Source organism: Balaenoptera borealis (assembly GCF_965194805.1).
Source record: "Balaenoptera borealis genome assembly, chromosome: 2".
NCBI classification, from domain to species: Eukaryota; Metazoa; Chordata; class Mammalia; order Artiodactyla; family Balaenopteridae; genus Balaenoptera; species Balaenoptera borealis.
In genome coordinates, this window is record NC_138867.1 from 57,294,602 (window position 1) to 57,311,284 (window position 16,683).

At 40.8% G+C, this 16,683-nt stretch overlaps 2 protein-coding genes across 8 annotated transcripts in view; one reads left to right on the forward strand and one right to left on the reverse strand.

The window, feature by feature from the left end:
- Positions 1–16,683, reverse strand: part of LOC309619161 (survival motor neuron protein) — a 261,837-nt gene that overhangs the window by 104,808 nt on the left and 140,346 nt on the right. The gene's annotated exons all lie outside the window — the stretch shown is intronic.
- The window catches only part of OCLN (occludin), a 48,013-nt gene that overhangs the window by 9,468 nt on the left and 21,862 nt on the right, over positions 1–16,683 (forward strand). For 6 of the 7 annotated variants that reach the window (XM_082373883.1, XM_082373885.1, XM_082373884.1 and 3 more), the window contains 2 exons: positions 2,726–3,404; positions 6,494–6,655. In XM_082373883.1, the coding sequence (XP_082230009.1) occupies positions 2,726–3,404; positions 6,494–6,655 (841 nt within the window). The remainder of the gene's footprint in view (positions 1–2,725; positions 3,405–6,493; positions 6,656–16,683) is intronic. The other variant, XM_082373889.1, reaches the window with a different exon arrangement.

Genomic DNA, 16,683 nt, shown 5'->3' on the forward strand with positions numbered 1-16,683 from the left:
TCTCCTTCCTGTGGAAACCACTGTTCTGACATATGGCCATCACTTGCTTTTCTCTATTATTTTACCACTTTGTACATCCTGAACAATATGGTTTAGTTTTACTTGTTCTTAAACTTTGTATGAACGTAATATGCTGTATGTATTCTTTTCTGCTTTGTTTCTTTCAACTTGTAAGATTTATCTACATGAATTTGTAGTTCATTTTTTTGCTTCAGAGCAGTGCTAAAGAAATACAGTGTGAGCCATATATGTAGTTTCATGTTTTCTTGTAACCATATTAAAAAGAAATTAATTTTACTAATATATTTCACTTAACTCAATATATCCAAAATGTTATCATTTCAACATGTGATTGATATAAACACTGGTTTACAAGATAGTTTATATTCTTTTTTTAGCAGTCTTTATTTTTTAGAGCAGTTCTAGGTTCACAGCACAATTGAGAGACACGTACAGAGATTTCCTATAGGCCCCCTGCCCACACATGCATAGCTTCCCCACTATCAACATCCCCACCAGAGTGGTGCATTTGTTACAACTGAGGAACCTACATTGACACATCATTATCACTCAAAGTCCATAGTCAGGACTAGGGTTCTCTCCTGCTGATGTTACATTCTTCCCTCATACTATGAGCACTTTGTGTTTTACACTTCACAGCACATCTCATTTGGGACTGGCCGCATTTCAAGTGCTCCGTCCATCTGTGCGGCTAGCGGCTGTCATAATAGCACAGCTCCGTAGCATTCCATTGTGAGGCTCTATCACAGTTACCCATGGCACTGTAGGCAGACGTTTGGACTGTTTCCAGCTTGGCGTTATCATAAGCAATGTTTCTGTGAACATTACACTGTTAATGGGAGTATAAGTGAATCAGTCACTTTAGAAAACAGTTTGACATTGTCTAGTAGAGCTGAAAATTAAAAAAAAAATTTGACCCAGAAATTCTACTCCTGGATATATACCCTAAAAAAAAGTGCCTGTGTGTATCAGGATGTATGTTGGAGACTGTGTCAGAGCTACGCTGTTCATGACAGCCCCAAATGGAAACAACCCAAGTATCTAAGTAGAATGTTTTACTGAATTTTCTTCCTTGTCAATTTCATTGTTCTCTCCAGTTTCTCCATTTCCTTTTCATTCTCATTTACGGGACTCAGGTAATTCTAATTCCTATGGTTAGTGGCACCCAGTAGTAAGATGTCTCCTTTGGAGTGAGGAAGGCGGTCTATAGAAATAATGACAAAAACAAAAGGGGCTTTAGTTGGTTTAGGAGTTGAATTTTGCCTCGCCAGGGCCCACAGTTTTTAGATTCAATGTGTCCACGCATCAGTGTGTCTGTTACAAGCTGTGTGTTTATCATTAAATTACTGGAGTTTGCAAGGTATTTTTATAAAGGAGATTCTGATCTGATTAGCCACCATTCTGATGAGCCCTCATTGGTAACTGATCTACTTTGTAGCTCTTGTCTTAACTGGCTGTAGTTCATGTAGTGCTTCGTTTAATGTCTTACTGCCCTGACAGACTGTACTCTGTGATGGGCCTGGACTGAGGCTGTCCTGTTCACTGTTGTATCCCCAGTACCTAGCACAGAGCCCAGCACGCGTCAGCCTGGCAACTCCAGTAAATAGCCGCCAAATGAATAAGTGAATGAATGTGCTTTCTTAGGTCAGAGAGCGAGGCTGCCAGGATTTACACGTGACCCAGTGGAGGCCACTGTAAGTGTCAAGTCTGAAGGAATCGGTCTTCAGTCACAAAGGCAAAAGGGCTGATACCACTGTTCTAAACTCCCTGGGTCCCATCCCCAGGGATTATGATTTAACTGGTCTGGAGTGCTCCGTCTGGGGATTTTATACATCCCCAGGTGATTCTAACATGCTGCAAAATTTGAGAACCTCTGTTCCGTAGAAACTAAGCAGTCATTCTCAATGTGTGGTTTCCAGACTGCAGCATCAACAGCATCTAGAAACTTGTTCTACCCCAGACCTGCAGACTCAGCAGCTCTGGGGATGAGGGCCAACAAACCCTCCAGGTGATTCTGATGCATCATGCACAGATATGTTTACTGTTCAATGGATGTCTGAGTCAGTTGGGGCTACTGTAATAGAGTACCATAGACTGGGTGGCTTATAAACAACAGAAACTTATTTCTCACAGTCTGGAGGCTGGAAGCCCAAGATATGGTGCAAACATGGTCCGGTTCTGGTGGAGGCCATCTTCCAGATTGCAGACTTCTTGTATCCTCACATTGTAGAAGGGGTGAGAGAGGTCTCTGGGGCCTCTTTTTTAAAAAAAATTTATTTATTTATTTATTTTTGGCTGTGTTGGGTCTTCGTTGCTGCGCGTGGGCTTTCTCTAGTTGCAGCAAGCGGGGGTTACTCTTCGTTGTGGTGTGCAGGCTCTGGGCACGCGGGCTCAGTAGTTGTGGCGCACGGGCTTAGTTGTTCCGCGGCATGTGGGATCTTCCCAGACCAGGGCTCGAACCTGTGTCCCCTGCATTGGCAGGCGGATTCTTAACCACTGTGCCACTGGGTAAGTCCGGGAGTTAGGATTTTGATATTTGAATTTGGTAGGGGTGTGGGAGGATACAGATTGCCCCATTACAGTGGAACAGTACAAATAATAGTTTTATTTGCCAGTGGTTTGTTCAGATTATTCCAGGTACTTTATTTGTTCTTTCTGCTCACCACTACAAATTGCTAACTTAAAATTTTCATGTGCTTTTCAGCAAACCCAATCATTATGCACCAAGCAATGACGTATATGGTGGAGAGATGCACGTTCGACCAATGCTCTCTCAGCCAGCGTATTCTTTCTACCCGGAAGATGAAATTCTCCACTTCTACAAATGGACCTCTCCTCCAGGAGTGATTCGGATTCTGTCTATGCTTATTATCGTGATGTGCATTGCCATTTTTGCCTGTGTTGCCTCCACTCTTGCCTGGGACAGAGGCTATGGAACCTTAATAGGAGGTGGTATTGGCTACCCTTATGGAGGAAGTGGCTTTGGTAGCTACGGAAGTGGATATGGCTATGGTTATGGCTACGGTTATGGCTATGGAGGAGGCTATACAGATCCAAGAGCTGCAAAGGGATTCCTACTGGCCATGGCTGCCTTTTGTTTCATGGCTGCATTGGTGATATTTGTTACCAGCGTTATAAGATCTGAAATATCTAGAACAAGAAGATTTTATTTGACTGTGATAATAGTGAGTGCTGTCCTGGCCATTATGGTGTTTATTGCCACAATTGTCTATATAATTGGAGTCAACCCAACTGCCCAGGCATCTGGGTCTCTCTACAGTTCACAAATATATGCCCTCTGCAACCAGTTTTATACACCTGCAGCTGCTGGAATCTATGTGGATCAATATTTATATCACTACTGTGTGGTGGATCCCCAGGAGGTATGGATAGTTTTGTTTTTTTCCTCCCCTCTTTCCTTGGGTCAGAGGCTCTCATCTTGGGATGCTTAATAGATTCACTTTGGGAATGTTTAAAAAGATATTGATGCCACGCCCCACTTCTATTTAAATCAGAAACTGGGAGAAGGGCTGGGTGTCATTAAGGTATGATTAAACATACCATCTAATTCATCCATTTAAAATACAGTTCAGTATTTTTAGTATATTCACAGAGTTGTGCAACCATCACCACAGTTGATCTTAGAACATTTTCACTACCCCAGAAAAAACCCCCATCCTCATTAGCGGTCACTCCTCATTTCACTAACCGTCCCCAGATCGAGAAACCACTTATCCTGTTCTATGGTTTTGCCTATTCTGGATATTTCATATAAGCAGACTCATACAAGATGTGTTTTTTTATGATTGGCTTCTTTCACTTAGCATTAATGTTTTAAGGTGCATCCATGTTAGAACATGTACCAGTACTTCATTCCTTTTTATTGCTGAATACCGTTCCATTGTGGGGATATACCACATTTTATTTATTCGCCAGTTAACAGACATTTGGGCTATTTCCACGTTGGCTGTTACGAATTTTTGTGTGAAACCTATGTTTTAACGGCTCTTGAGTTCAGTATATACCTAGGGGTAGAATTGATGGGTCTTACGGAGATTCTGTGTTTAACCTTTTGAGGAACTGTCACATTCTTCTACAAAGAGGTTGCGTTATTATACATTTACCAGAAATGTATGAGGATTCCAATTTCTCCACATCCCCCAGCATTGTTTTTGTCTGAGTCTAACCATGCTAATGGGTGTGAAGTGGTACCTCATTTTGGTTTTGATTTGCATTTCCTTGATAGCTAATGATATTTTCTTGTGCTTATTGGCTATTAGTATATCTTCTTTGGAGAAACGGTTATTCAGAATCTTTGCCCATTTTTTAGTTGGGCTATTTGGATATTTATTGAGTTGTAAGAAATTTTATATATTTGGATACAAGTCCCTTATAATATGATTTGCAAATATTTTCTCTCCGTTTTGTCATTCTCTTTTCACTTTCTGGATGATGTTCTTTGCACAAAAGTTTTTTAATTTTGGTGAGGTCTAATTTAATTTTTCTTCATTGCTTTTGCACCCCAAAAGGGTGTCGTATCTAAAAACACTTTGCCTAATTTGAGGTCACAAAGATTTACTCCTATATGTTTTCTTCTAAGAGTTTTATAATTTTAGCTCTTAACAGTTAGGTCCATGATCCATTTTGAGTTAATTTGGGGCATGTTATAAGGAAGGGGTCCAACATTTCTTGCATGTGGATATCCAGTTGTCTTAGTGTTATTTGTGGAAAGGACTGTTTCTCCATTGAGTTATTTTCATGCCCTTGTCAAAAATGAATTGACCATAAATGTGACGATATTTTTCTAGACTCTCAATTTGTTTCCATTACCTGTGTTTCTGTCCTTAGGTCAGTACCACACTTCTTGATTGCTGTAGCTTTGTCGTCAATTTTGAAATTGGGAAGTGGGGGTCCTCCAACTTTGTTCTTCTTTTTCAAGATTCTTTTGGCTAGATTCTAGGTCTCTTGCATTTTCACATGAATGTTAGGATCATGTTGAATTTGTAGATCAATGCAATCCTTCAAAATCCTAGCTGGGAGAAGAATTGTCATATTTACAATAAGTCTTCTGATCCATGAACATAGGGTGTCTTTCCATTTACTTAGGTCTTCTTTAATTTCTTATAAAAATGTTTTCTAATTTTCACTGTGTAAATCAGTATTTCAAAAAGCTGTCAGGTGATTCAAATGTGCAGGTGGGGTGGAGAACCCTGCTTTTCAGTAACCATGAGTCATCCTAATTAAGAAAATGTTTCTAACTTACTAATCTTTTTTCCTTTTTTTCTTTCTCTGTATACTGACCCAGGAATTTTCATTCTTTTACCAGGATGAGTCTCTTTTTGGGGGTTAGACCTTCTCCAATAACTACCATTATTTTGAAGACTGAAATATAGGTTTCAGAGTTTTGTTGTTGACATTCAGAGTGTCTGTGGTAAATAGGGCTGAGGGCTGGTATTCCTTTCTTACCATACTGACATCCCTCTTAGTCCTCTGACTACCTGAAACCTGTATTCTTTGAAAAAGGATACCACTGTTACATAGACAGCTGCAAAGAGAGCTTCCTGTTACCCATTACCAGACATCCAGGCCAGAGCCCTGGTACCTGTCTCAACTCCCAAGTGCCTCCAGGCCAGTGTACCACTTAACATACCTGTCAGACACTAGGAGAACTGTCAGGGGTAGGGTTTCCTTGTCACAGGCTCTTCTAGTAAGCACACAAAAGACACCTAAAACAGAGGAAACTAACAGACTAAATGGATCATTAGCCCATTCTCTCTAATTTATAGCTTGGTTAGAGTGTATCTGCATAATTTTTGGTAAGACTGAAATTTAAATTCAGTGTAAAAAGTTGTGCCAGGCTTGTGTTACGAACAAGGCTATAAGCATGATTGGGTACTTAAAACTACTTTTGACAGCTCGGTGCATTGTGACCACCTAGAGGGGTGGGATAGGGAGGGTGGGAGGGAGACACAAGAGGGAAGAGATATGGGGACATAGGTATATGTATAACTGATTCACTTTGTTATAAAGCAGAAACTAACACACCATTGTAAAGCAATTATACTCCAATAAAGATGTTAAAAAAAATAATAATAAAACTACTTCTGAGAATAACATTTTCCAGCCCTTTAGAAGTATACCAGTGATGAGTTAATTTATTGGCCATTCTCATCTGTTTATGAAAATATGGCCCCTTGGTGCTCAGGCTTTGGAACTAGTTTTCTATAATTCTAAAACAGGGATTTATGTTCATTCCAAGGATTGAATCAAGGTTGGTGTGTGTGTGTGTTGCTAGCCTTAGCTGAACTAGTTTGGGTTAGGTTTTATATTTCTAAAATGTAACCATTTGTATCAGTTTTATAGCAGTTAAACAATAGATATTTAGTAGGGCCTTAGGTATTTGTAGAGTGTGGGTTGGGATAAAGTAAGCAATTAAAAGCTAAATATGTCAATATCTTTCATCTCTTTTTAGGCCATTGCCATTGTGCTGGGGTTTATGGTTATTGTGGCTTTTGCTTTAATAATTTTCTTTGCCGTGAAAACTCGAAGAAAGATGGACCAGTATGACAAGTCAAATATTTTGTGGGACAAGGAACGTATTTATGATGAGCAGCCCCCCAATGTGGAAGAGTGGGTAAGTGTTTTAAGAAAGTCAGTAAATGTCCAGTTTTTTTATTAGACCCCCAGATTTGTCTCTAAATTTGACCTATACTGCTTTGTGAAACTTTATTTTTAGAATTATTGTCTTTGTATATTGCAAAAGTTGTGGCCTCAGGTTTTACTTCGAATGTTTAGAAAGTGGGGTGAGTGGACATGGTTTTGCTACAGGTAAAAGCCAGATTTCTATTTCTAAGAAGTGGATCTAGGCACTGAGAAGAAATGGCTTTTAAAGAAATCACGAAGGAAATAACGTGGCTTTGGAAAACAAAAGCATCTCCTCTCCCCTTCCTTTTTATTATCCTGCTGATCGTTTTGGAAGTAAATACCATTGCTCAGGATGTTTACTGTCTTTGGTCAAGATTGGCAAGGGTGTTTTTGGGGTGGTAGCAGGTGGCAGGTCTTTAAACTTTTTACATATGGAACAGCCTGGAGAATCACAGGGACTAATTCTGTACTAATATTGACATATGAAATCCTTTAGTGAAGGCAGAGACAGATTAGGGCAGTTTTTTTTTTTGCATATACTGTTAATACTACCAGTAGGTTGCTTCCTAAATGATGCGATTTGCTGAAGTGCAGAAAGTCCCTCTTACCAAAAATACCTCCCAAATGCATGTTCCTGATAGCTAACCTGTTTTTAGGGATGTTCCAAACTTTGTTTCTTAGAAACACTTTGTTAGGATGTTGTTGAGAGCAGCCTCAGAATCTGCCTTCATAGGTTTCTTTGAGCAGATTGGTTTCTTGTCATGAAGGTTAGTTGAGAATCCTGGACCCTGGTTCCAGGGTAGGTTGATTTTGGCCTGTGGGAGTAGAGCGGAGTGGGCTGAGGGTGGGTCCTGCTGGTCAGGTTGGGGCTGAAGATACTGATCATCTTGAAGGCTCCTAGCTCTAGCATCCTGTCCATCTGATGTTTGAAGAAATTTGAATGTAGATGAAATTTTTCTAGTTAAGGTACTAAGACGAAGCAGTCAGGAAAAACAGAAGGTATGGTACGTATGTACCCGTGTTCCCGACCTCTCCTTGAAGCCTGCTTGTTGTTTTTTTCTTCCTCATTTTTTCCCCCCCGTAAAGTGTGAAGGTGTTGGGGATTGTTTTCTTTTGACCTTTAGCTCCAGGCAAGGCCACCTGTAGAGGGAATAGGACAGTCTATTGTGAACTGTGAAGTCAAGGTTTCACTGAGAGTTTCTGGGTGTGTCAGTTTTCACTGGCCGTTGGATTTGTTTACTTAAGGTTTGGAGAGCCTAAAAAACTGACTCAAGAGATACCAGTGCCAGTAATATTAGAGTCCCAGTGAACTTTGGCTTCTCATCTGATTTTACTGTCATGAAAGTTCAATCAGTTCTAGGTACTTTGGATAATTTGACAAAAGATAGCCATAATAACTTATGGAGGTGATGATGACAATAAAGCCAAAAGGGCTTAACTTTTAAAGAGGCATTATTTTTATAATGCTTCCTCGCTGAATCCCTGGAAATGTGATAGCCAGCCTGTAGGTTGTTTCACACATCATAGTTTCTCTGTAGTAATAAATGTTTCGTCATATGAAACTTAAATAATCATCTGTTGAATAGTAGACATAGGATTTTGAGTACACTGATGTTTTATGTGGTACTTAATTACTTGAGAATTCCTCATGTCCTTTTTTCCCTTGTTCCCCCAACTCAAATGCCTAAGGAAGGCTATTGGAAATAAGCTCTTGGGAGGCAGTTTTAGTCACAGGTATTGTGCTTTACCTTCCATTCTCCCTTCACCTGCCCAGGTTTGCTTTGCTGAACTAATCCCACATTTTCATTCTTGCCTCAATTTACTTCCACAACCAGATGCAGACTGTTCCTCAGGTTTCTCTGCTCTTACGCAATATTCTGCTCGAATGGGTTTCACTCCGATAACATAGCTGCGCAAGTGGAAATGTTTGATGCTGCATCCGAAGTGCCTGGCATTACAGAGTATTGAGTAGAATATGGGAAAAGAATCTAAAAAAGAGTGGCTATATGTATATGTATAACTGAATCACTTTGCCGTATAGCAGAAAGTAACACAACATTGTAAATCAACTATACTCCAATAAAATAAATAAAGTGGGGAATTCCCTGGCAGTCCAGTGGTTAGAACTTGGTTGGCACTTTCACTGCTGGGGCCCGGGTTCAATCCCCGGTCGGGGAACTAAGATCCTGCAAGCTGCGTGGCACGGCCAAAAAAAAAAAAAATTAATTAAAAAATAAAGCAAAATAAAATAAAGTGCCTGGCAGTGGAGTGGATTAGTGTTTTTTCTTCCTTTTGGTCATTAGAAAGTAATATCGTAAAAATTATCTCCAGTTGAAATAATGGAAGAGAATCTAGAATTAATTACTTGTACTAAATGAGAATTAAAATTTGAATTCTAGTTGTGGAGAACTAAGACAAGATACTCTCCATACAGCTAATAATGGATTGTTTGGGGTGCGGGGGTGGTATCTTACTAAACTTACTAAAGGAACAATTACCTACTAAATTTACTCCTTCCCTACACATTGAGGTAGGTCCTGACATTCATAATTAAATCTTACTGCCTTTCTTGAATTTTTAAAATCTTTAAGATAAGAACCCCCAGAGCAAAGGCACCTCAACAGCTGAGCCTTCAGAGTTTTAAGCAGATTTCAGTCCTTTTGTATTATCTGTGGGAAAATGTTTAATTTTCTAATTTCCTGTCTCTGAATCTCCGGCACAATGGTTTCTCTGCCTTCTTAGGGATTTTTTTTTTTTTTCCCCCACCCCCTTCTTAGGGATTTTTAGGCTTGTTTTTTTTTCCCCTCCCCTTTCTGGATATCTTGTACTTTGTAAAATAAACAGGCCATGTTTGCACACTGTTTGGATGTTAACCTGGTCCTTTGTAGTCAGTCACTCAAGTTTGTACCAATGTTGTTGTATTTTAAATGTTTAAAGGCTTAAAGGCTCTTTTAAAGTTGTAGATCTTTATTTTTTCTATTATGTCCTCAAACCCCAGGTTAATTAGTACTTTTTCTGAATTAAAAGAATATGATTATTTTAACTAAATAATTTTGAAAATACTGTGAAGTATAAAGAAAATTCTGCCATCCTGAGTTACCTTTTTGGTGTATTTTCTTTAATCCTTTCCTCCTCTTCCTACTTCTTATTCTAATTCAGAAGTATGATTTTAGTCCTTATCAGTGTAAAATTCTACCTTTTTTTGATTTAACATGATACAGGCTTTTTATCACATTAAATATTTCTCAAAAACAATTCTGATATTGTTAAAAATTTTTACTGAAGTGTAATGTATATCTATACACACACAGTAAAGTACATTAAATGCACTAATTTAATTGTATGGCTTGGTGAAGTTTTACACGTATAAGCCCATTTATAACCAGCCTCTAAATCAAGATATAATACATTCCAGTGTCCAAGGTTTCCTCATGCCTCTTAGTATCCTCTAGGGGTTGGTAACTCCTCTTATTCCTATCACATCAATTAGTTTTGCCTATTTTTAAACTTCACATAAATGGAATTACGTCCTGTGTGCTTTTATGTCCACTCAACATAATGCTATAAGATTCATTTAGGTTGTTGCATTGGTTGGTGTGGTACTGTTTTAATTTTTGTATTTTCTGGCAAGATAAAAGCTTTCTAATTACCCCTTTTTAAAAAGCCTATGGCCAGGGCTTCCCTGGTGGTGCAGTGGTTAAGGATCCGCCTGCCAATGCAGCAGACACGGGTTCAAGCCCTGGCCCGGGAAGATCCCACATGCCGTGGAGTAGCTAAGCCCATCTGCCACAACTACTGAGCCTGCGCTCTAGAGCCCGCGAGCCACAACTACTGAGCCCACGTGCCACAACTACTGAAGCCCGTGCACCTAGAGCCTGTGCTCTGCAACAAGAGAAGCCACCGCAGTGAGAAGTCTGTGCACTGCAACGAAGAGTAACCCCCACTCACCGCAACTAGAGAAAGCCCACGTGCAGCAACAAAGACCCAACTCAGCCAAAAATAAATAAATAAATATATTTTTAAAATAAATAAATAAATAAAAAACCTATGGCCAGAATTACAATTTTTCAAAAAAACAGGTTTTCAGGCAGTCTCCCTGCCATCCTTGTGTTTCCATTTGCCCATTTCTGGGTATCTTTCCTCACCCTCTCTCCACACTTGTACGTACTCTTCTTAGTTTCTTGTGATTCCTTTCAGTGTTTTATTTTGTGAAAATAAAACCAAAGAAAAATACACTTCCTGCTTTTTTATGCAGAAGTTAGTGTACTGATAATACCATTCTGTCTACACATCCCCTTTTTACTTTGCAGTGTGTCTTGGTGATCTTTCCTTACCACTTCATAGCCTCTTTGTGGTATGGATGTACCGTGGTTTATGTAATCAATCTCTCATTGTTGGATATATTTATTATTTAATATTGTAAACAATGATAGGATTTAAAAAAAGAAAACTTTGTATACCTTGTATATATGTCTGTGTATATATATACTCCTATAGGCTAAATTTCACGGAGTATTACTGAGTCAAGGGGTATGTATATACACACGTCTGTAACTTTGGTAGATAGTAAGAAATTGCCCTTCAAAGGAGATGTACGAATTTATACAGCCATCAGTGGTGTGTGAAATTCTGGTTCCACACACCTTTTCTAATAACATTCCATTGTAGAGATGTATTTGACCAATCCCTGTTGTTGCATATTAGTTTTTTTCCAATTTTTGACCATAATAATTATGTAAAAAGTAATTTTCTTACAGTAAATATGTGGTACTTTTTTTTTGAAAATGGAGAAAATTGATGTTGAAGGTAACTTACCTGTTATGTAAATGGAAGGCTTTTTTTTTTTTTTTTTTTAACTTATTTATTTATTTATTTATTTATGGCTGTGTTGGGTCTTCGTTTCTGTGCGAGGGCTTTCGCTAGTTGCGGCAAGCGGGGGCCACTCTTCATCGCGGTGCGTGGGCCTCTCACTATCGCGGCCTCTCTTGTTGTGGAGCACAGGCTCCAGACGCGCAGTCTCAGTAGTTGTGGCTCGCGGGCTTTAGTTGCTCCGCGGCATGTGGGATCCTCCCAGACCAGGGCTCGAACCCGTGTCCCCTGCATTGGCAGGCAGACTCTCAACCACTGCGCCACCAGGGAAGCCCTGGAAGGCATTTTTATTATTTTTTATTTTTTAAATTTTTATTTATTATTTATTTTTGGCTGTGTTGGGTCTTCGTTTCTGTGCGAGGGCTTTCTCTAGTTGCGGCGAGCGGGGGCCACTCTTCATCGCGGTGCGCGGGCCTCTCACTATCGCGGCCTCTCTTGCTGCGGAGCACAGGCTCCAGACGCGCAGGCTCAGTAGTTGTGGCTCACGGGCGTAGTTGCTCCGCGGCATGTGGGATCTTCCCAGACCAGGGCTCGAACCCGTGTCCCCTGCATTGGCAGGCGGATCCTCAACCACTGCGCCACCAGGGAAGCCCTGGAAGACATTTTTTTTTTTTTTTTTTTAATTTTTATTTATTATTTATTTTTGGCATTTTTAATTTACATGCCTGGGCTCACATAATGTGACAAAGCCAGGACTAGAGCCCTAGTCTAGCATTTCCATGCCAATGTGCTCCTAGGAAAGCCTTAGTAATTACATTTTCTGTCTGTCTCTTTTTTTTTTTTTTTTCCAGATTGGTTTCAGGTACACAGAAATAAATTATTCCCGATTCTTGGTTCATGACCTTGTCGTCTTTGGTCCATTCATAGCCTTTTTGTATTTATTGATTTGTTTCATAATGAACACCCATCATCCTACCCAAGAGTTAACAGTACGAGGTCTACATTACATTACCCCATGTGTTTTTTACTCTCCCATCCACCTGCTTCTACCTGCTCCCAGAGGTGACCTGTCTCCAGAGTGACTTCCCTACTTTAATTAGAAAAGACCATGATGTGTTCCTTCCCTTTTCTGTTGTCTTGATTGCATGACTGAAGTGCTTCTCAGTTCTGGGAATGGAACTGATGGTTCCGTTGTGATCAGAGAAGGTTCCCTCAGCTGTTCTCACTCTGAGTGGACTTCCTCTCCGTTGCCCTAAGTAATGTTACCATGTACTGGCCAGAAAACTAGGCTCTGCAGGGTTTTTGCGTTGCTTTAGAGGAGACCCTTCGTTTAGTTTCAGATGAACAGCCCTGTGGGACTGGTAGTCTTCCCCTTTCTTCTCTTGCTGTGTAATGCTGTCTTTTCTACTTCTGTCTAATAGAAGCAGTATATCAGGGAGGTGGAATACGAGGGTTTGAATTCTGGCTTCATTGCTTTTGCTGTGACTCTAGGTAGATCATTTCTGTTATTTTTAACCCATATGTATGTCAAGGAAGTCTAGTTTGGGGAGAATTCCTGGTGGAGGGAAAACAGCACTGGACCCTAAAGCTGTGGGTTTGAGTCCTGACTCCAGCATTCTTTGGTAAACAGATTACCCCTTCTGATCCTCAGTTTTCTTATCTATAAAATTGGCTATATTATTTGGTCTGCCTCTCAAGACTAATGTGAGATGCATGTGAGAAAATGAAGAAGACCAGTGATATATGGCTGTCTGCCTTACAGGGATATTGAAAGGAAAACAGCTGGCTGTGCAGAAAAGAATTTTGGTGTTGCATGAGTACTAGTTACAGTTGACAAAAACAGAACTTAAGTTAGCATAGGTAAAAAGAGGAATATATCTGCAAGATTTTGGGTGGTGATTTATGAAAACCTAGAAAGAGTTGAAACAACTTAGCCACAGAAGTAGGGATGTGGCTGTGTTTCATGAACAGCTAAAATCAGGACTTCAAGTCCATTGGGATCTGCTTTCTCATCTTGACTCCCTCCTGCCTGGTAGGCTTCATTTTCGCATGGAGAAGGGGAGCAGAAAGCAGCTACTTAGAGCTCTTGAGTTGTTCATATTAGTGCTTCGTCTAAGACTTGCCTGGGGAAGGGGCCCTGATGAATAAGTAGCCTTGGGTCAGGCGGCCATCCTCACACTAACCCACTGTGCCCAAGGGCAGGGCCCTTCTCACATAATCCAGCATGTGGCAGTTCCCACAATTACTGTGTGGAATGGGGAGATGGTTTCTAGAGAAACTGCTCTGTAGCTAATACTTACTACCTGAATATGAGCTACATAGATTAATTGTAATTGCCCTTTTATTTTTTATGTGTGCGTCATCTGACCAGGTTTAAATGCAGAGTGCCATTTGAATAGCTTAGGACGTGTTTCTGAGCAGCTTTGAATGTGCCTGCTTCACCCCAGTGCCCCTCAGTACTCCACTGGCTCCTGTCTCACCCCAGTGCTCCGCAGTAGTCTGCTGGCTCTTCCTGGGAGGGTGTCACGCTACTCAGATCCCTTTCTGCCCCTTTGAGCTTGGCCTCACAGAACAGCAGGGGACTGTGGTTTAAGGAGCTGTGTCCTGCCAACACACTGAGAATGCTGGTAGGGGGACTATTCAGCCAGGAGTGCTGGAGCTGAGTTGGGAGGGGCTGATACCCTTATGCCCATGAAGATGAGTATTTCATGTTAATCTTTGTGTTCAAATCTCTCTTCCCCCACCTGCATTTCCAGAAGGTCATAAATATAAATATCAAGACATATATCTTCATTTTCTCTAGAGTAAATACTTAGAACTGGGGTCTGGCTTTGGAAAAGCACACACCTACGGTAAATATTAAAGAGTTGATTGTAAAATGTGTGTACTTGAGATTAGTTTTTATTGGTACCTGCAGTATTCTGGTGAAATAGTAACTGAAAGTTATGCGCTTCAGTTTCCGGTGCTCCTGTGAATAACTTTTGGTTTGGCTTTGGTCAAGTGAAAGAAAACAGAATCTGAGAGCAGCCTGGGACCTTAGGGATAAGGTCATCCAGTCTGTCTCAGTGAACTTACACAAAGGAAGCTGCAGACCTGCGAGGTAGACACAGTAGTAAGAAGGAGGCCTGTTGGTGGTGATTTGATGAGTCAGGGCTAGAAGTTTGGACTCTGGTTTCTCAGTGCTCTTTTCAGTATAGTACATCAGGCTGACTTGGGATTGAGCTTCACGTCTTAATTTTGGCAATAAAGTTTCTTAAAAAGTCACAGTAAAAGAAAGGTAAGAACCACCATGTCCTAAGTAGCCATTATAGGCGTAGCCACTCTGTACATCTTTACAGTGTGAATAATTCTTCTTATACAAGGGGCAGTGAGGTTTGCAGAGGGCTTCAGTAATTTGTCTCAAGCCTGATGTACTAATAACCAGCAGGACAAGTGTTACATTTGCCTTTATAACTTGTATTTTTTTTGGTGTGTGTGTTTTTTTTTTTTCTCTGAGATCTCTGAGCCTCAGTTTTCTTTGCCAGTAGAATTGGGGGAAATAGTTCATAGTTAATAAAACTATCATTAAAATGAGATAATGTATGTGTAAAGTGCTTATTATCTCTACCACAAATCAGCATGCCAGTTCTCAGGGGGTATTTTCTGTCTGTCTCTTAAGTTGCACCTTTTCTTGTTATGCCACATGATTATGTCAGAAGCAAGAATAAACTAAGTTTGGAGAGACCATGCCATAAACTATTTCTTCATTATTACCAAGTAGTAAATAAAGGTTGTTAAACAAGATCCTGTTTTTAAGTACGAAATGTTTAGATCTAAAAGCTGAGTGTAGGCACTTCCCTGGTGGTGCGGTGGTTAAGAATCCGCCTGCCAATGCAGGGGACACGGGTTCGAGCCCTGGTCCAGGAAGATCTCACATGCTGCGGGGCAGCTAAGCCCGTGTGGCCACAACTACTGCGCCTGCCCTCTAAAGCCTGAGAGCCACAACTACTGAGCCTGCATGCCACAACTACTGAAGCCCTCATGCTTAGAGCCCGTGCTCTGCAGTGAGAAGCCTGCACACCACAACGAAGAGTAGCCCCCACTTGCTGCAACTGGAGAAAGCCCGCGTGCAGCAACGAAGACCCAATGCAGCCAAAAATAAATAAATAAATAAATTAATTAATTAATTAACTAAAAATAAAAGGTAAGTGTATTATTTAGGTAGCCTATTTCTAGAAGTTTCTAAGGCTTTGACATTGTGATGCAGCATTGTTATAGCATTGTTCCCAGCATTTACCTGTCAAGGTAGGAGCTAGTAAGGATGATCAGGCCTGGGTGTAGAGAGGGGTCAGGGTCCTGGACCCTGTCCTTTGTGGTCAGCCTTGGGTAGCTTTTGGTATCCTTGGACTCTGATGAAGGTAATCACTTTGTCTGTTCATTTAATAGGTTTCTCATGTGTAAATGGGGAAAATAGAAGTTCCACCTACAGCATGTATATGCTGATCCTGTAACAATTAAAGGGCTTAGGTCAGGGCCAGCACATAATTTATTAATGCCCAATAAATTTTAGCCAGAGTAATAATTGTTAGTATTTGCAATGATGGCATCAAATAAGGGAGCTTGGGTAAGAGTACCCAAAATATAAATACATTTAATGTTGGTTGCAGTTGTTAAACTATTAATCTTCCTCTTACTTGTAAGCTTGCTGCGGGATAAGAACAGATTTTTTTTTTTTTCTCCCTGTCCCTCCCCCTCCGACGGGCGCGCGCGCCGCGGCCCAGATGTTTTTTTGAAGGGTGTAGACAGGCTCTGCGTATCATCTCCTTGCACACAGGAGCGGGGAACAGGTCCAGGTGGGGCAGGTGACTGGCACAGGGCGGTGGTGGTAATCAGTGTTAGACAGCTGAAGAAACTCGAATAGCTTTCTTATTTTCAACCAGTAAGTACAAGTGTTCTTTAATGTAAGAGCAGTTCTGTGGGCTGCCGACAATTGGTATACTGGGCTCTCACCCTGGGAAAGGTTTCGCTATTATCTGTGGTCTCAGGTGGCATGAAATGGAACAAGAATGGAAGTGTCCTATCCATGGACTGACCTTCAGAACCCAGCGGCGTGGAGGACGGAAGGCCCTGTCTGTCCAGGGCATCGTGAGGGGCTGGTGTAGAGAGTTGTAATGGAAGGTGAGGTAGGATGTGTGCTAGAGCTGGTGAGTGTCTTTGTGGCTTTCTGAA